Source organism: Salvelinus fontinalis, chromosome 5 (genome assembly GCF_029448725.1).
Source record: "Salvelinus fontinalis isolate EN_2023a chromosome 5, ASM2944872v1, whole genome shotgun sequence".
NCBI lineage: Eukaryota > Metazoa > Chordata > Actinopteri > Salmoniformes > Salmonidae > Salvelinus > Salvelinus fontinalis.
Window position 1 is genome coordinate 2,465,132 of NC_074669.1, and position 20,882 is coordinate 2,486,013.

Genomic DNA, 20,882 nt, shown 5'->3' on the forward strand with positions numbered 1-20,882 from the left:
TCCTTCTTCTTCCCCCACCCACTCCCACTCTCTCTGCCTCTCTTTCTCTGTCTCCCCCTCTCTCTCCTTCCTCCTCCCCCACCCCTATCTCTCTCTCTGCCTCTTTCTCACACTCTCTCTCCCTCTGTCGCCTCCCCCCCACTCTCTCTCTCCTTCCTCCTCCCCCACCCCTCTCCATCTCTCCCTCTCTCTCCTTCCTCCTCCCCCACCCCTCTCTCTCCCTCCCCCCCCCCCCACTCTCTCTCTGCCTCTCTTTCTCTGTCTCCCCCTCCTTCTCCCAGTCTGTTTCCTACCATGCCCCGTCATAACTACCACCTTGTGGCTCCTCTGGTTCGTGCTCTGTGTGAGAAACATGGAGTTCCCTATCAGGTCAAGACTTTGCAGAAAGGCATCACTGATGTTTTCAGGTAACGTGTTTAAATTAATACTAGTTTAGTGCTATCCGCTGGGAGTAGATTGTACATCATAAGGTGATACCTGCTGCTCTCAGTCTCCTATGTGATTTACCTGGTTTGTTATCCACCTCTGTTCTTCCCCAGGTCACTGAAGAAGTCAGGGGATCTGTGGTTGGATGCATATCTTCATAAATAAATCCCTTCTTGTCTCTGGGCGGGATTTAAATCCATCTCAGATTAACAACCTGTGAACAGAGATAGATTGAAAAAGGGACATTTCTTAGACGTTTGTGTTGATAATGACCGCTGCAAACAGCGTGGATGTCAGCGCAAGCGTTAATCACCTTTTTTTTTTAAAGTCAATCACAGTGCACAGGTCTGCATGTCAAACTTGATGTCTGGTGTGAAACCTACCCCCTCCCCCTGCCATCTTAATACTGCCTACCAAACAGAGTACTTTAATGTACAGGTACTCTATAGTATACTACTACTACTACTACATATACTACTACATAGTAGAGTAATAATGTATTGTGTTATTTGATGATGTTGTTGTGATGATTTAACCTCGTTTGGACCCCAGGAAGAGTAGCTGTTAATGGGGATCTTAATTAATACAAATATTTCTGTATTATATCTGAGTGGCCTGACTGTGTGGTGGTGATAATACTGTGTGGTTTACATTGCTGTGTGGTATTTCCTACCATAGTATAGTGTTAACCGAGTTTTCAAACATGTCTTATACACTGTAAAAAATTTGCATTGTCATTATTTTTTTTTAAATACCTTTTTTTAAATGTTATTATTTGAGTACAAGACTATCATGTCTATCAACGACAGGACACTCACTGTGCTGTGAATGTGAGTTGCCTTCACCGAGTTCAGGGTCGTGTTCAGTTGGGAGAAAACGTTTTGAAACAACGAGGTATAACCCGAAATTGTCCAATAGGAATATCGAATTTTCTGTTGTCCATTGCAAAACGTTTTGCAACAATATGCCCTATTGAAAACGACCTTAGACTATGTGACTGAGCTATTTCTCTGTAAAGTGTGGTTGTTATTTTACATCTGTACACTAAGGGGAGCTCTATGGAGATAGGTTGCTGTGGTTACAACATTTTGGCAGTAATCTACCCCCCCCCCCCCCCCTCCTCCATTATGCTCACTCTGTCCATGGACCTGTTTATGGAAGCAGAAGCTAATGGACAAGCTAATGGATAGGCTAATGGGTAGGCTAATGGATAAGCTAATGGATAGGCTAATGAAGAAGCTAATGGAGAAGCTAATGGATAGGCTAATGGAGAAGCTAATGGATAGGCTAATGGAGAAGCTAATGGATAGGCTAATGGATAATCTAATGGATAGGCTAATGGATAAGCTAATGGATAGGCTAATGAAGAAGCTAATGGATAGGCTAATGGAGAAGCTAATGGAGAAGCTAATGGATAGGCTAATGGAGAAGCTAATGGAGAAGCTAATGGATAGGCTAATGGAGAAGCTAATGGAAAAGCTAATGGAAAAGCTAATGGAGAAGCTAATGGAGAAGCTAATGGATTTCTCTTCTGTAAGATCAGACCAGAATAAAACTGTTTGTTTTTTCTTTTTCCCAGACAAAAGAAACAGGTTGATAGTGAATTGATCATCTACTTTTGCATTATTCTTTGGCTACGTCTTATATTTATGACAACGACAAAACATTGTAGTGATCGTACAGTACCTGTGGTGGCAGAATTTGGGGGGAGCTGTTGGATCTTCAAGGCTTAATGTTCTGTGTTGGAACTGTTGCTTTTTATAAAATAACTGTGGTGTAAACAATTTAATTGTATGATCACCTCCCATTATATAAAGGGACATACAGCCAATTACTCTTCGAGCTCCTCGCCTGACTGCGACCAGGGAGAGACCTACCTTGCAGCTGCTCATATGTATTAAAGATTCACTATTATACAATTCAATTAGTGTCTGCCTAATTTTTTTTGTTTTGTATCAAGTGTTCCACAACAGTACTATAGAACAAATTTAACATGGAAGAAGTTCTCTACCAACTACGTTTAAAAAAAATGAAGACTTTCTCTACCAATTCTATACCACCAATTAGCTGTATTTACATAACTACATGAATCATATCCTTTAAAAAAGACACTGGGTTAAACATTAAAAAACAAACAGTTATCTACTCTCCACTACTTCAGATTACTCTGTGTGTGTGATTACCGTACAGTTCTCTGTGAATCATGGAACAGTGACTTTAAAAAAACAAAAAGCGCTGTCCACAAAGCTTAATCAGTTTGAATTTCGACCTTGGGTTTATTATTGAAGGAACAAACATGTACACAGAGCAGAAATATGATTGGATTAATATTGTACATGTAAAGCGTACTTCATATAGACCGTGAATATGTAAGCTGAATTACAGATACTGCATTTAGTAATATAGAATATGTAAGCTGAATTACAGAAGTGTATTTAGTAATATAGAATATGTAAGCTGAATTACAGATACATATTCTATATTACTAAATGCGGTACTGTAATTCAGCTTACATATTCTATATTACTAAATGCAGTAAGCTGAATTACAGTACCGCATTTAGTAATATAGAATATGTAAGCTGAATTACAGAAGTGTATTTAGTAATATAGAATATGTAAGCTGAATTACAGTACCGCATTTAGTAATATAGAATATGTAAGCTGAATTACAGAAGTGTATTTAGTAATATAGAATATGTAAGCTGAATTACAGTACCGCATTTAGTAATATAGAATATGTAAGCTGAATTACAGAAGTGTATTTAGTAATATAGAATATGTAAGCTGAATTACAGTACCGCATTTAGTAATATAGAATATGTAAGCTGAATTACAGAAGTGTATTTAGTAATATAGAATATGTAAGCTGAATTACAGTACCGCATTTAGTAATATAGAATATGTAAGCTGAATTACAGAAGTGTATTTAGTAATATAGAATATGTAAGCTGAATTACAGTACCGCATTTAGTAATATAGAATATGTAAGCTGAATTACAGAAGTGCATTTAGTAATATGGAATATGTAAACTGAATTACAGAAGTGTATTTAGTTAAACAGCTGCAATTATGTGTGACTGGATATGAGAATAAAATTCAAAATGCTCAAAACGTACATACAGCGATACATATTATAAGGTATAACATTGTACTACTACTGTAGGTTAGAATAATCCGTTATGTGAACATTAACATCTAATACAATATACATTGAGGACCTTTATGGATTTGATTTGACAAAAAACATTTTTTTTTCCATAAATCCCTGGAGATAAAACATGGGAGACATACAAGCCATAAAACACATACTCACTCAAAATTAATATGGTCCCTCACCACGATACAAAGTTAAGAGACAGTAGCCAGGTTTTAATATGGTCCCTCACCACGATACAACGTTAAGAGACAGTAGCCAGGTTTTAATATGGTCCCTCACCACGATACAACGTTAAGAGACAGTAGCCAGGTTTTAATATGGTCCCTCACCACGATACAACGTTAAGAGACAGTAGCCAGGTTTTAATATGGTCCCTCACCACGATACAAAGTTAAGAGACAGTAGCCAGGTTTTAATATGGTCCCTCACCACGATACAAAGTTAAGAGACAGTAGCCAGGTTTTAATATGGTCCCTCACCACGATACAAAGTTAAGAGACAGTAGCCAGGTTTTAATATGGTCCCTCACCACGATACAAAGTTAAGAGACAGTAGCCAGGTTTTTCATCCAATTAGTGACATATTTTCATGCAAATATTCTAACATCTGCCATAAAACAATATTCGCATTTTCCCCACCAGAGATGTGTTTCCATCAAACTTAATTTTTTTTGCGGATAAAAGAGTAGTGCACATCAAAAGTACTTTTGCTGTTAAATTCCCAATAGAAGTTAAATGGGTTTCCATCGCATTTTCATCTCTTGAGGGTCTCGTCACAAAAACAACATATGTGTTATTTAGCGAACGTGCCAACAACAGCTCGCAAATCCAGCGCGAGTAGAATACCTACATTATGAGATTATTATGGATAAAAGCGATATTATTTTTTTCATTTTGTCAAACGGCAGCCAAGTATCTACCAACATGTCGCTGGAATAAGACCCTCGATATTTATTGGAAAAGGCGCATCAAGCTCATCACCGTGCACTTTCACCACCCTGTGAAGTTCATCAGAACTTCCCCTGTAGCCTGATAAACTGCGTGGTTTCCCGAGTCGTAGTGGGGAGGACCACACAACACAACATCGCCTGACTCCAAGTTGACTTCAATATGATGGTTATTATATCAATATTTAAGCATAAAGGCATTTCCACTACCATTTATCTTGCATTATTAATTTTACCCGACACGAAAAGATCTCACCATGTCGAACGAAGAAATTGTCTGTCGGCATTTCTACAATTGTACCAGGATTTAATGTTTCCATCAGCCCAGTCGTAACTTCTTGCATACGTCAGGTAATTCCTCCGCATGAAATGGCTGGATGGAAACGTGGTTAGTGACAGACAGAGCAGCACTCATAATCACCAGAGAACATCAGTAAAGAAAGAAGTAAACATACACATTCACAAACAATAACAATAAATATACAATTTTAAAAAATGTATATAACAACATTTATAGTACATGCCAATATTAAAAGTCAATTGTCTGACAAAAAAAACAAAAAAACTGTTGGTTTGTGAAAGGGTAGGCGCTTTGGGAGGGGAAGGCTTATGGTTGGTTAGTACTGGAGAGGGTTGTTATGGTAACCAGCCATGCTGGGCTGTGATTGGTTGACAGGTCAGCCAGGCTGGCCTGTGATTGATTGAAAGTCAGTGCGCATGCCCAGATCAGTCCTTGCCGGCATCGATCTTCTCTTGTCGTCTTCTCATTATCTCTTGGAGTTCTGAATCCCCACTGCTCTTCTAGGAAACAGTAATACAGGCTTTAGTTTCACACGTCCCAAAAAACACTCAACAAAAATATAAACACAACATGGCAACATTTTTAAAAACATTTTACTGAGTTACAGCTCATATAAAGGAAATCAGTCAATTTAAATAAATAAATTAGGTCCTAATCTATGGATTTCACATGGCTGGGAATACAAATATAACAGATAACTTTTTTTAAAAGGTAGTGGGAGTGGATCAGAAAACCAGTCAGTATCTGGTGTGACCACCATTTGCCTCATGCAGCGCGACACATCTCCTTCACATAGAGTTGATCAGGCTGTTGATTGTGGCCTGTGGAATGTTGTCCCAGTCCTCTTCAATGGCTGTACGAAGTTGCTGGATATTTGGCGGGAACTGGAACACGCTGTTGTACACGACGATCCAGAGCATCCCAAACATGCTCAATAGGTGACATGTCTGGTGAGCATGCAGGCCATGGAAGAACTGGGACATTTTCAGCTTCCAGGAATTGTGTACAGATCCTTGTGACATGGGGCCGTGTATTATCATGCTGAAACATGAGGTGATGGCGGTGAATGAACGGCACGACTAAGGGCCTCAGGATCTCGTCACGGTATCTCTGTGCATTCAAATTGAACTGCACATTTCAGAGTGGCCTTTTATTGTCCCCAGCACAAGGTGCACCTGTGTAATGATCATGCTGTTTAGTCAGCTTCTTGATATGCAAAACCTGTCAGGTGGATTGATTATCTTGGCAAATGAGAAATGCTCACTAACATGGATGTAAACACATTTGTGCACAAACATTTGAGTGAAATAAGATTTTTGTGCGTATGGAACATGTCTGTGATCTTTTATTTCAGCTCATGAAACATGGGACCAACACTTTACATGTTGTGTGTGTGTGTGTGTGTGTGTGTGTGTGTGTGTGTGTGTGTGTGTGTGTGTGTGTGTGTGTGTGTGTGTACTGTATGTGTGTGTGTGTGTACTGTATGTGTGTGTGTGTGTACTGTATGTGTGTGTGTACTGTATGTGTGTGTGTGTGTGTGTGTGTGTACTGTATGTGTGTGTGTGTGTGTGTGTACTGTATGTATGTGTGTGTGTGTGTACTGTAGGTGTGTGTGTGTACTGTAGGTGTGTGTGTGTGTACTGTAGGTGTGTGTGTGTGTGTACTGTATGTGTGTGTGTGTGTGTGTACTGTATGTGTGTGTGTGTACTGTATGTGTGTGTGTGTGTACTGTATGTGTGTGTGTGTGTACTGTATGTGTGTGTGTGTGTACTGTATGTGTGTGTGTGTGTACTGTATGTGTGTGTGTGTACTGTATGTGTGTGTGTGTGTACTGTATGTGTGTGTGTGTGTACTGTATGTGTGTGTGTGTGTACTGTATGTGTGTGTGTGTGTACTGTATGTGTGTGTGTACTGTATGTGTGTGTGTACTGTATGTGTGTGTGTGTCTGTGTGTCTGTGTGTGTGTGAGTGTACTGTATGTGTGTAAGTATGTGTGTGTGTGTATGTATGTGTGTTCCACTTAGAAATGTCTTTGTTTTCCATGACAACAGACATGAAATGAGCTGCAAAATGAATAAAAAATATAGTCAAGACGTTGACAAGGTTGTAAATAATGATTTTTAATTGAAATAATAATTGTGTCCTTCAAACTTTGCTTTCGTCAAAGAATCCTCCATTTGCAGTAATTACAGCCTTGCAGACCTTTGGCATTCTAGTTGTCAATTTGTTGAGGTAATCTGAAGAGATTTCACCCCATGCTTCCTGAAGCACCTCCCACAAGTTGGATTGGCTTGATGGGCACTTCTTACGTACCATACGGTCAAGCTGCTCCCACAACAGATCAATATGGTTGAGATCCGGTGACTGTGCCGGCCACTCCATTATAGACAGAATACTAGCTGACTGCTTCTTACCTAAATAGTTATTGCATAGTTTGGAGCTGTTGTCCTGTTGAAGGAGGAAATTGGCTCCAATTAAGCGCCGTCCACAGGGTATGGCATGGCGTTGCAAAATGGAGTGATAGCCTTCCTTCTTCAAGATCCCTTTCACCCTGTACAAATCTTCCACTTTTCCACCACCAAAGCACCCCCAGACCATCACAATGCCTCCACCATGGTTGACAGATGGCGTCAACCACCAAAGCACCCCCAGACCATCACAATGCCTCCACCATGGTTGACAGATGGCGTCAACCACCAAAGCACCCCCAGACCATCACAATGCCTCCACCATGGTTGACAGATGGCGTCAACCACCAAAGCACCCCCAGACCATCACAATGCCTCCACCATGGTTGACAGATGGCGTCAACCACCAAAGCACCCCCAGACCATCACAATGCCTCCACCATGGTTGACAGATGGCGTCAACCACCAAAGCACCCCCAGACCATCACAATGCCTCCACCATGGTTGACAGATGGCGTCAACCACCAAAGCACCCCCAGACCATCACAATGCCTCCACCATGGTTGACAGATGGCGTCAAGCACTCCAACATCTTTTCATCTTTTCTGCGTCTCACAAATGTTCTTCTTTGTTATCTGAACACCTCACACTTAGATTCATCAGTCCATAACACGTTTTTAAGCAATCTTCCTCTGTCCAGTGTCTGTGTTCTTTTGCCCATCTTAATCTTTTCATTTTATTGGCCAGTCTGAGATATGGATTTTTCTTTGTAACTCTGCCTAGAAGGCCAGCATCCCGGGGGTCGCCTCTTCACTGTTGACGTTGAGATTGGTGTTTTGCGGGTACTATTTAATGAAGCTGTCAGTTGAGGACTTGTGAGGCATCTGTTTCTCAAACTAGACACTCTAATTTACTTGTCCTCTTGCTTAGTTGTGCACCGGGGCCTCCTACTCCTCTTTCTATTCTGGTTAGAGCCAGTTTGCGCTGTTCTGTGAAGGGAGTGGTAGAGAGCGTTGTACGAGATCTTCAGTTTCTTGGCAATTTCTCGCATGGAATAGCCTTCCTTTCTCAGAACAAGAATAGACTGACGAGTTTCAGAATAAAGTGATTTGTTTCTGGCCATTTTGAGCCTGTAATCAAACCCATAAATGCTGATGCTCCAGATACTCAACTAGTCTAAAGAAGGCCAGTTTTATTGCTTCTTTAATCAGACAACAGTTTTCAGCTGTGCTAACATAATTGCAAAAGGGTTTTCTAATGATCAATTAGCCTTTTAAAATGATAAACTTGGATTAGCTAACACAACGTGCCATTGGAACACAGGAGTGATGGTTGCTGATAATGGGCCTCTGTACGCCTATGTAGATATTCCATAAAAAATCTGCCGTTTCCAGCTACAATAGTCATTTACAACATTAACAATGTCTACACTGTATTTCTGATCAATTTGATGTTATTTTAATGGACAAAAAAATGTGCTTTTCTTTCAAAAACAAGGGCATTTCTAAGTGACCCCAAACTTTTGAACGGTAGTGTATATGTGTGTGTGTGTGTGTGTGTGTGTGTGTGTGTGTGTGTGTGTATATGAAACAGACCTCTAGCTGAGCTTTCTGCACGGTGGTCTGGCTGTAGACCCTGGCTCCCTCGTCTCCACACACTGCCTTCAGTTCCTCCTTGTTCAGAGAGAAGAGCTGAGCACCCGTCAGGATCCCCAGACAATCCACCGTCCTGTAGGGGACAGAGACTACATTACCCATAATGCTCTATACCCAGACAACCCACCATCCTGTAGGGACAGAGACTACATTACCCATAATGCTCTACACCCAGACAATCCACCGTCCTGTAGGAAACAGAGACTACATTAACCATAATGCTCTACACCCAGACAATCCACCGTCCTGTAGGGGACAGAGACTACATTACCCATAATGCTCTACACCCAGACAATCCACCGTCCTGTAGGGAACAGAGACTACATTAACCATAATGCTCTATACCCAGACAATCCACCGTCCTGTAGGACAGAGACTACATTACCCATAATGCTCTATACCCAGCCACTCCACCGTCCTGTAGGGAACAGAGACTACATTAACCATAATGCTCTATACCCTGACACTCCACTGTCCTGTAGGGACAGAGACTACATTACCCATAATGCTCTATACCCAGACAATCCACCGTCCTGTAGGGAACAAAGACTACATTACCCATAATGCCCTATACCCAGACAATCCACCGTCCTGTAGGAAACAGAGACTACCTTACCAATAATGCTCTATACCCAGACATGGGTATAACCTGATTACTAATAGTACACTTATGTACAGTATCTCACTGAAGACCATATATCATGATAACACCATGAGTTAACTGATGACCCGGTCATATATCATGATAACACCATGAGTTAACTGATGACCAGGTCATATATCATGATAACACCATGAGTTAACTGATGACCAGGTCATATATCATGATAACACTATGAGGTAACTGATGACCAGGTCATATATCATGATAACACCATGAGGTAACTGATGACCAGGTCATATATCATGATAACACTATGAGTTAACTGATGACCAGGTCATATATCATGATAACACTATGAGTTAACTGATGACCAGGTCATATATCATGATAACACCATGAGTTAACTGATGACCAGGTCATATATCATGATAACACCATGAGTTAACTGATGACCAGGTCATATATCATGATAACACCATGAGTTAACTGATGACCAGGTCATGATAACACCATGAGTTAACTGATGACCAGGTCATGATAACACCATGAGTTAACTGATGACCAGGTCATATATCATGATAACACCATGAGTTAACTGATGACCAGGTCATATATCATGATAACACTATGAGTTAACTGATGACCAGGTCATATATCATGATAACACCATGAGTTAACTGATGACCAGGTCATCTATCATGATAACACCATGAGTTAACTGATGACCAGGTCATGATAACACCATGAGTTAACTGATGACCAGGTCATGATAACACCATGAGGTAACTGATTACCAGGTCATATATCATGATAACACCATGAGTTAACTGATGACCAGGTCATATATCATGATAACACTATGAGTTAACTGATGACCAGGTCATATATCATGATAACACCATGAGTTAACTGATGACCAGGTCATGATAACACCATGAGTTAACTGATGACCAGGTCATGATAACACCATGAGGTAACTGATTACCAGGTCATATATCAGGATAACACCATGAGTTAACTGATGACCAGGTCATGATAACACCATGAGTTAACTGATGACCAGGTCATGATAACACCATGAGGTAACTCATCACCAGGTCATATATCATGATAACACCATGAGTTAACTGATGACCAGGTCATATATCATGATAACACTATGAGTTAACTGATGACCAGGTCATATATCATGATAACACTATGAGTTAACTGATGACCAGGTCATATATCATGATAACACCATGAGTTAACTGATGTGTTACTGTGTTGTTTTAATATGTGTATGTGTATTAAGTGGTTGTGTGTGTGTGTGTGTGTGTGTTTTTGTGTGTGTTTTTGTGTGTGTTTTTGTGTGTGTGTGTGTGTGTGTGTGTGTGGTGTCTCACGGTTTAGAGAATCCCTTGGCGTTGAGCCAGGCGGTGACCTGTGGTGGGCTGGAATTGAAAGTGAGGAGCGTGGAGCTGCTGCTTGAGGGACGCTCCACCCTGAAGTTACGGGCTGGAGGCTGAGACTTATTACTAGTGATCCTCTTCAACAACTCATCATTCACCTCATCCATCTGGGGTGTCCGAGCTGGGGGAAGGGAGGACGGAGAGGAGGGCAAGGCGGGGAGAAAGTGAGAAAGAGACAAGGGACAGACAGAGACACAGAGACACAGAGAGAGAGAGAGAGAGAGAGAAAGAGAGAGAGAGAGAGAGAGCAGAGAGAGAGCAGAGAGAGAGCAGAGAGACAAAAACAGAGACAGAGACAAAGAGAGAGAGCAGAGAGAGAGAGAGAGAGAGCAGAGAGAGAGCAGAGAGAGAGCAGAGAGAGAGCAGAGAGAGAGAGAGACAGAGAGAGAGAGACAGAGAGAGAGAGAGAGAGAGAGACAGAGACAGAGACAGAGAGACAGAGAGACAGAGAGACAGAGAGACAGAGAGAGAGAGAGAGAGAGAGAGAGAGAGAGAGAGAGAGAGAGAGAAAGGGAGAGAAAGGGAGAGAAAGGGAGAGAGAGAGATAGAGCGAGAGAGAGACAGAGACAGAGATTACAATGTGGGGGAGGGAGAGACAGGGAAAGTAACTGTTTAGGAGGCATTCCTACTAATCTATAAGGGCTTAGGTCTTCTTCGCTAAAATGAGGAAACTTGTAAAAACATTGAAGCAAAGATAGCTCAGATAGCTAAGATAAGCAGTTATCTAGATTGATCAGTAGGAAATTAAACCTGAGACCAGTATCATAGACCGAAATTAGTTGGTGGGTAGGCCTACAGAAATCTGGGTGGGCCCCCCAATTTTTTTTTTGTGTGGGGGGGGGGGGGGGGGGGGCAAAGAGAAAAGTGTGCAGTTTTATAGCTAATCTCATGCTATTGTACACATTTTGTCATGAGGCTGAGAGAACATTTCTCTTGTTTGCTAAGTGAAAAAAGGAAGTAGGTAATGGCATGGTACATATAGCCATAGATAAATATAGCCATAAACAAAGCGTATAGCAACTTGTCTTTTTTGTCCCAGCCCACCCAGCGGGGCCCACCCATGCCAACGCGGCTGCAAGAGACTCACAGTCTTTGGAGCGGCTCATGTCAAAGCTATCCCCTCTTCCTAGAGAGCTGGAGGGAGAGGTAGGGCTGTAGGGCTGGCCAGCCTGGCGGTCCACGTTCACACACACACACACACACACACACACACACACACACACACACACACACACACACACACACACACACACACACACACACACACACACACACACACACACACACACACACACACACACACACACACACACACACAGGAGACAGGGAGGAAGACATTTGGAAGGATGTTATAATGAATGAATGAATGGGATTTACACAGTGCTTTTCCAGATGCTGACTAACACAACACTCTATGTGACAGAATGTTGTTAGGGGTAACAGGTTCAACATTCCAACATTTAAAATAATGTTCCATAAGAATGTGTGTTAAAATAGCTTACAGGATATACTGCTTTACAATTGGTAGGGCTGGTACAGTGCTTGTACAGTATGGAGGAGGGGTTGGTAGCATGATGGTGTATGTGTGTACAGAATTAAAGGTCTACACACTGAATTTATGAGTGTATAACATCATGTTTGTATTTGTATGTTATGGTATGTGTTTGTGTGTATGTGTGTGTGTGTACATATGTGTGTTTGTGTGTGTGGTGTGTGTTTGTGTGTATGTGTACGTGCATACACATGTGTGTTTGGTGTGTGTTTGTGTGTATGTGTGTGTGTGTACATATGTGTGTTTGTGTGTTTGGTGTGTGTGTATGTGTGTGTGTGTACATATGTGTGTTTGTGTGTTTGGTGCGTGTTTGAGTGTATGTGTGTGTGTGTACATATGTGTGTTTGTGTGTTTGGTGTGTGTTTGTGTGTATGTGTGTGTGTGTACATATGTGTGTTTGTGTGTTTGGTGCGTGTTTGAGTGTATGTGTGCGTGCATACATATGTGTGTGTGTGTGTGCATGTGGTGTGTATTTGTGTGTGCATGTGGTGTGTATTTGTGTGTGCATGTGGTGTATATTTGTGTGTATTTGTGTGTGTGGATGTGTGTGTGTGAGTGTGGTGTGTGTGTATGTGTACACCATGTGTGTGTGTATTTGTGTGTGCATGTGGTGTGTGTTTGTGTGTGCATGTGGTGTGTGTTAGTGTGTATGTGTGAGTGCGGTGTGTGTATGTGTACACCATGTGTGTGTGCATGTGGTGTGTATTTGTGTGTGCATGTGGTGTGTGATTGTGTGTGTGTGTGTACACCATGTGTGTGTGTGTGTGTGTGTGTGTGTGTGTGTGTGTGTGTGTGTGTGTTTCTCTGTGTGTGTGTGTGTGTGTGTGTGTGTGTGTGTGTGTGTGTGTGTGTGTGTGTGTGTGTGTGTGTGTGTGTGTGTGTGTGTGTGTGTGTGCATGTGTACACCATGTGTGTGTGTGTGTGTATAATGTTACCTGGCTATAGAGGGGTTCAGCCATGCCGTGTGGTTCCTCCAGTGTGACCACTTCCAGGACGTTGGAGGGGACGTATCCTGACTGGCCACTCCTGTTCCTCACTTTCCACCACTGTTTATCGTCCTCTATCACCTGCAAGGCCACAATGATAATAATTATGATGATTATGTTTATATGTCAACACCACAAGGACGACGGAGCTGAAGTGTAGTCTGTAGTGCTGTATGTTATTTATCTTTAAATGCAGCAGGTAATCATTCTTAAACTAATTACTTAATGTCTTCAATTTGTATAACAATTCTGTGATGAATTTGACTAATGGTTAAGATTTCAGAAATATTGTCAGCATTATGTTCACGATAGTTCCACATTGTTCATTTACATAATTTAAATCTAACATTCATTTTGCTTGAGACAAAGTACTGACAATATTATAATATAGATGTCGTACCTCGTCCTGCAGTACTGACAGTATTATAATATAGATGTCGTACCTCCACCACCTCGTCCTGCAGTACTGACAGTATTATAATATAGATGTCGTACCTCCACCACCTCGTCCTGCAGTACTGACAGTATTATAATATAGATGTCGTACCTCCACCACCTCGTCCTGCAGTACTGACAGTTCGTTGGCGTTGCGGGCCACAAAGTGGTAGCAGATCTTAGCATATTTACGGGATGAGGACGCCAGACCATTGTAGGACCTGAGACAGGAGATAAGTGTCACAGAGTCAGTCTTAACATGTGTGTAGAGGTTACAATGCAGCTCAAGAAACAACAAAGTGAAATAAATTAAAGTATAAATAAAATAAAATATAAATAAATAACAACAATGAGAAAAGTAGTAGTGTGTGTTGTAATGTAGAATCACATTAACTAGAAATATCATCAACTGACCCATTTGATGAGCTAGAAGACTGGGTTCCAAAAAACTGAAAAAGAGAGAGGACGCTATTATCATTGTAAAGTGATGTTATGGACTGGTACTGTGTGTGTCTGACTGTCCTAACACCCTGAGCTCAAAGTAATTAAACCGTGTTTCATAAAACATAATTTGCAAACCCAAGAAGAGCTTATGAGCGAGAAGAAAAGTCACTGAAGAAATGTAAACAAACAAATGAAGAACTAACAGTGGGAGGTCTACTATAAAGACTGAAACGGACAGAAGTCCAGAAATTACTACAGCTGTTTTCCTACTGATCAATCTCCTCCCTCTCACCTCTTCTGACTTGTGTGGGGACATGGGGCGGGACATGGAGGACATGAAAGGTTCCCCTGATCCCTCTGTCTCCCATGGGGAGGTCCTGAACAGCTCAGCTGGGGGCTCCCACCCGTTCCTGAACTTAGGGAAGTAAGTAGAGGCACACTGGTCCCGTGGCCAGTCCGCTCTGCAAGGGAGAGGTGGCGAAATAACAGGGATTTTGAGTTGGTTCAAATTAAAATAACCAGGGTTGTAGTGGAGGGTAAACACATAACCAGGGTTGTAGTGGAGGGTAAACACAGAGACATAACCAGGGTTGTAGTGGAGGGTAAACACAGAGACATAACCAGGGTTGTAGTGGAGGGTAAACACAGAGACATAACCAGGGTTGTAGTGGAGGGTAAACACAGAGACATAACCAGGGTTGTAGTGGAGGGTAAACACATAACCAGGGTTGTAGTGGAGGGTAAACACATAACCAGGGTTGTAGTAGAGGGTAAACACATAACCAGGGTTGTAGTAGAGGGTAAACACAGAGACATAACCAGGGTTGTAGTGGAGGGTAAATACAGAGACATAACCAGGGTTGTAGTAGAGGGTAAATACAGAGACATAACCAGGGTTGTAGTGGAGGGTAAACACAGAACCAGGGTTGTAGTGGAGGGTAAACACATAACCAGGGTTGTAGTGGAGGGTAAACACAGAGACATAACCAGGGTTGTAGTGGAGGGTAAACACATAGACATAACCAGGGTTGTAGTGGAGGGTAAACACATAACCAGGGTTGTAGTAGAGGGTAAATACATAACCAGGGTTGTAGTGGAGGGTAAACACAGAGACATAACCAGGGTTGTAGTGGAGGGTAAACACATAACCAGGGTTGTAGTAGAGGGTAAACACATAACCAGGGTTGTAGTAGAGGGTAAACACATAACCAGGGTTGTAGTGGAGGGTAAACACATAACCAGGGTTGTAGTAGAGGGTAAACACAGAGACATAACCAGGGTTGTAGTGGAGGGTAAACACAGAGACATAACCAGGGTTGTAGTGGAGGGTAAACACATAACCAGGGTTGTAGTGGAGGGTAAACACAGAGACATAACCAGGGTTGTAGTAGAGGGTAAACACAGAGACATAACCAGGGTTGTAGTGGAGGGTAAATACAGAGACATAACCAGGGTTGTAGTAGAGGGTAAACACAGAGACATAACCAGGGTTGTAGTGGAGGGTAAACACAGAGACATAACCAAGGTTGTAGTAGAGGGTAAACACAGAGACATAACCAGGGTTGTAGTGGAGGGTAAACACAGAGACATAACCAGGGTTGTAGTGGAGGGTAAACACAGAGACATAACCAGGGTTGTAGTGGAGGGTAAACACATAACCAGGGTTGTAGTGGAGGGTAAACACATAGACATAACCAGGGTTGTAGTGGAGGGTAAACACAGAGACATAACCAGGGTTGTAGTGGAGGGTAAACACATAACCAGGGTTGTAGTGGAGGGTAAACACATAACCAGGGTTGTAGTGGAGGGTAAACACAGAGACATAACCAGGGTTGTAGTGGAGGGTAAACACATAACCAGGGTTGTAGTGGAGGGTAAACACATAACCAGGGTTGTAGTGGAGGGTAAACACATAACCAGGGTTGTAGTGGAGGGTAAACACATAGACATAACCAGGGTTGTAGTGGAGGGTAAACACAGAGACATAACCAGGGTTGTAGTGGAGGGTAAACACATAACCAGGGTTGTAGTGGAGGGTAAACACAGAGACATAACCAGGGTTGTAGTGGAGGGTAAACACATAACCAGGGTTGTAGTGGAGGGTAAACACAGAGACATAACCAGGGTTGTAGTGGAGGGTAAACACAGAGACATAACCAGGGTTGTAGTGGAGGGTAAACACAGAGACATAACCAGGGTGGTAGTAGAGGGTAAACACAGAGACATAACCAGGGTTGTAGTGGAGGGTAAACACAGAGACATAACCAGGGTTGTAGTGGAGGGTAAACACAGAGACATAACCAGGGTTGTAGTGGAGGGTAAACACAGAGACATAACCAGGGTTGTAGTGGAGGCTAAACACATAACCAGGGTTGTAGTGGAGGGTAAACACATAACCAGGGTTGTAGTAGAGGGTAAACACAGAGACATAACCAGGGTTGTAGTGGAGGGTAAATACAGAGACATAACCAGGGTTGTAGTGGAGGGTAAACACATAACCAGGGTTGTAGTGGAGGGTAAACACAGAGACATAACCAGGGTTGTAGTGGAGGGTAAACACAGAGACATAACCAGGGTTGTAGTGGAGGGTAAACACAGAGACATAACCAGGGTTGTAGTGGAGGGTAAACACATAACCAGGGTTGTAGTAGAGGGTAAACACAGAGACATAACCAGGGTTGTAGTGGAGGGTAAACACAGAGACATAACCAGGGTTGTAGTAGAGGGTAAACACAGAGACATAACCAGGGTTGTAGTGGAGGGTAAACACAGAGACATAACCAGGGTTGTAGTGGAGGGTAAACACATAACCAGGGTTGTAGTGGAGGGTAAACACAGAGACATAACCAGGGTTGTAGTGGAGGGTAAACACATAACCAGGGTTGTAGTAGAGGGTAAACACATAACCAGGGTTGTAGTGGAGGGTAAACACAGAGACATAACCAGGGTTGTAGTGGAGGGTAAACACATAACCAGGGTTGTAGTGGAGGGTAAACACATAACCAGGGTTGTAGTGGAGGGTAAACACATAACCAGGGTTGTAGTGGAGGGTAAACACATAACCAGGGTTGTAGTAGAGGGTAAACACAGAGACATAACCAGGGTTGTAGTGGAGGGTAAACACAGAGACATAACCAGGGTTGTAGTAGAGGGTAAACACATAACCAGGGTTGTAGTGGAGGGTAAACACAGAGACATAACCAGGGTTGTAGTGGAGGCTAAACACCAGTTTACCACATAATTTATTTCACCCCGACCGACAATCAGAGTTTATCACTACATCACTGGACATATGACGAGCCCCTATAAGACATTATAAAGGCTCATACAAGCTTATAACAACATATACATTCTGATAAATTGCAGGCTTAAACAGCAGGCTTTCGATAACGTGTTATCAATGGAATAATAGCATAAAAATCACTCCTGAGTACTATACCAACAATCACTATCTGAGTTAACCTTGTATCTTATTCACTCCCATCTATAAATGTAGAGGTTCTTGCTGACCATTCATTCAGATGTCAGATTAACACATCTGATGTTGACCAACAGGGACACGGACTATCTGAGTTAACCTTGTATCTTACTGACCTTTTATTCTGATTTTTGCAGTGTCTATGCACACTCACACACACACTCACAGGGCCCTACACACTCACACACACACTCACAGGGCCCTACACACTCACACAATCACTCACAGGGTCCTACACACACACACACACACATGGCCCTACACACACACACACTCACAGGGCCCTACACACACACACACACACACACACACACACACACACACACACACACACACACACACACACACACACACACACACACACACACACACACACACACACACACACACACACACACACACACACACACACACACACACACTCTCACAGGGCCCTACACACACACACACACACACACACTCACAGGGCCCTACACACACACACACACACACACACACACACACTCACACTCACAGGGCCCTACACACACACACACACTCACAGGGCCCTACACACTCACACACACACTCACACACTCACACACTCACAGGGCTCTACACACTCACACACACTGTAACTCCATCATCTGTTCACTCACACATAATATTCACATCCATTTATACTGACTCTACACACACCGACTCACATAACAAGCTGCTGCTACTCTGTTGATCGTATAGTCTAGTTACCTTACCCCTATATATATATCTACCTCTATCAACACATGTGCAACCACACACACAACACGCGCAAACACACACTCTCTCTCTCTCCAGTACCTAGGTCTTGTCCACCCATCTCCTAGCAGTTCAAAGACGGTCATCTCTTTAGGCGACAGATGACCTCTCAGGAAGTCAACTGCATCTCTGGATAAGTGAGGAGAGACCACGGAGCGGGGCAGCTCTACACTACCACAGGACTGGAGCACCTAGAAGTCAAAGGGTAGAGGTCACACATCTACCTGTACAGGCTATAGACAGGTGAGGCGAGACCAGTAGCAGGGCAGCTCTACACTACCACAGGACTGGAGCACCTAGAAGTCAAAGGGTAGAGGTCACACATCTACCTGTACAGGCTATAGACAGGTAGACAGATGAGGAGAGACCAGTAGCAGGGCAACTCTACACTACCACAGGACTGGAGCACCTAGAAGTCAAAGGGTAGAGGTCACACATCTACCTGTACAGGCTATAGACAGGTGAGGCGAGACCAGTAGCAGGGCAGCTCTACACTACCACAGGACTGGAGCACCTAGAAGTCAAAGGGTAGAGGTCACACATCTAACTGTACAGGCTATAGACAGGTGAGGCGAGACCAGTAGCAGGGCAGCTCTACACTACCACAGGACTGGAGCACTTCGAACAGGTAACGCACAAATACCCTCTTTACATCTATTACACCAATCCAATCCTCTCATCTATCATAGGGCACTATCCAGGACCGTATCCAGGACAGTATCCAAAAACAGTATCCAGGACAGTATCCAGGAACGTATCCAGGACCGTATCCAGGACCGTATCCAGGGCCGTATCCAGGGCCGTATCCAGGGCCGTATCCAGGGTCGTATCTAGGAACGTATCCAGGACCGTATCCAGGACCGTATCCAGGACCGTATCCAGGACAGCATCCAGGACCGTATCCAGGACCGTATCCAGGACCGTATCCAGGACCGTATCCAGGGCCGTATCTAGGGCCGTATCCAGGACCGTATCCAGGACTGTATCCAGGACAGCATCCAGGGCCGTATCCAGGGCCGTATCCAGGACAGCGTGCTTGGATGAATGAGAGAGATAAGGTAAATCTGTCCTACACTATGCTTATTAACTTCACTAGGGTAGGGGGCAGCATTCGGAATTTTGGATGAATAGCATGCCCAAATTAAACTGCCTGCTACTCGGGCCCAGAAGATATGATATGCATATAACTGGTAGATTTGGACAGAAAACACAAAAGTTTCCAAAACTGTTAAAATAGTGTCTGTGAGTATAACAGAACTGATTTGGCAGGCGAAAACCTGAGAAAAATCCATTCAGGAAGTCTTTTTTTTCTTCTTCTTTTTTTCTCTCTATTCAATGCCATTACAGTATCCATTGACTTAGGACTCAAATTGCAGTTCCTATGCCTTCCACTAGATGTCAACAGTCTTTAGAAATTGTTTCAGGCTTGTATTCTGAAAAATGAGGAAGTAAGAGCAGTCTGAATGAGTGGACCCTAAAGTGTCACATAGCTTTTTCATGCACGCAACCAGAGAGTGCGTTTCTTGTTTACCTTTTATATTGACGACGTTATTGTCCGGTTGAAATATTATCGATTATTTAGGCTAAAAACAACCTGAGGTTTGAATATAAACATCGTTTGACATGTTTCTATGAACTTTACAGACACAATTAGTTTTTTTGTCTGCCTGTTTTGACTGCGTTTGAGCCTGTGGATTACTGAAGAAAACGTGCGAACAAAACTGAGGTTTTTGGATATAAAGAGACTTTATCGAACAAGAGGAACATTTATTGAGTAAATGAATGTCTGCTGAGTGCAACCATATGAAGATCATCAAAGGTAAGGGATTAATTGTATCTCTATTTCTGACTTGTGTAACTCTTCTACTTGGCTGGTTACTGTTTGTAATGATTTGTCTGCTGGGCTGTGTTCTCAAATAATCGTAAGGTATGCTTTCGCCATAAAGCATTTTTTAAATCTGACACCGTGTTTGGATTCACAAGAAGTTAATCTTTAAACCTATGTAAAATATATTTTGTTTTCTGAATTTATATAATGAGTATTTCTATATTTGAATTTGGCGCCCTGCAGTTTCACTGGCTGTTGACGAGGTGGGACGCTACTGTCCCACATACCCTAGAAAGGTTAATCATTATGTAGCTGAGTGAAACCACACTATTCTGGTCTGGTTAGTATCATTCAAGGGTTGGGTGTGTGTGTTGTTCTGGTCTGGTTAGTATCATTCAAGGGTTGGGTGTGTGTGTGTGTGTGTGTTGTTCT

At 42.6% G+C, this 20,882-nt stretch overlaps 2 protein-coding genes across 11 annotated transcripts in view; one reads left to right on the forward strand and one right to left on the reverse strand.

Annotated features, from left to right (window-relative positions):
* LOC129856194 (acyl-CoA Delta-6 desaturase-like) overlaps positions 1 to 2,350 on the forward strand; it is an 83,228-nt gene extending 80,878 nt beyond the window's left edge. For all 5 annotated transcript variants that reach the window (XM_055924321.1, XM_055924319.1, XM_055924320.1 and 2 more), the window contains 2 exons: positions 282 to 407; positions 540 to 2,350. In XM_055924321.1, coding sequence (XP_055780296.1) covers positions 282 to 407; positions 540 to 591 — 178 coding nt within the window. In that variant the 3' untranslated portion in view covers positions 592 to 2,350. The remainder of the gene's footprint in view (positions 1 to 281; positions 408 to 539) is intronic.
* Positions 2,351 to 2,678: 328 nt separating this feature from the next.
* Positions 2,679 to 20,882, reverse strand: part of LOC129856187 (epidermal growth factor receptor kinase substrate 8-like protein 2) — a 166,843-nt gene continuing 148,639 nt past the window's right edge. For 5 of the 6 annotated variants that reach the window (XM_055924298.1, XM_055924297.1, XM_055924302.1 and 2 more), the window contains 9 exons: positions 18,665 to 18,813; positions 14,660 to 14,828; positions 14,338 to 14,372; positions 14,036 to 14,144; positions 13,438 to 13,569; positions 12,038 to 12,119; positions 10,885 to 11,071; positions 8,836 to 8,968; positions 2,679 to 5,332 (listed from right to left, as the gene is read on the reverse strand). In XM_055924298.1, coding sequence (XP_055780273.1) covers positions 5,258 to 5,332; positions 8,836 to 8,968; positions 10,885 to 11,071; positions 12,038 to 12,119; positions 13,438 to 13,569; positions 14,036 to 14,144; positions 14,338 to 14,372; positions 14,660 to 14,828; positions 18,665 to 18,813 — 1,071 coding nt within the window. In that variant the 3' untranslated portion in view covers positions 2,679 to 5,257. Of the gene's footprint in view, positions 5,333 to 8,835; positions 8,969 to 8,999; positions 9,487 to 10,884; positions 11,072 to 12,037; positions 12,120 to 13,437; positions 13,570 to 14,035; positions 14,145 to 14,337; positions 14,373 to 14,659; positions 14,829 to 18,664; positions 18,814 to 20,882 lie in introns of those variants that run through there. The other variant, XM_055924301.1, reaches the window with a different exon arrangement.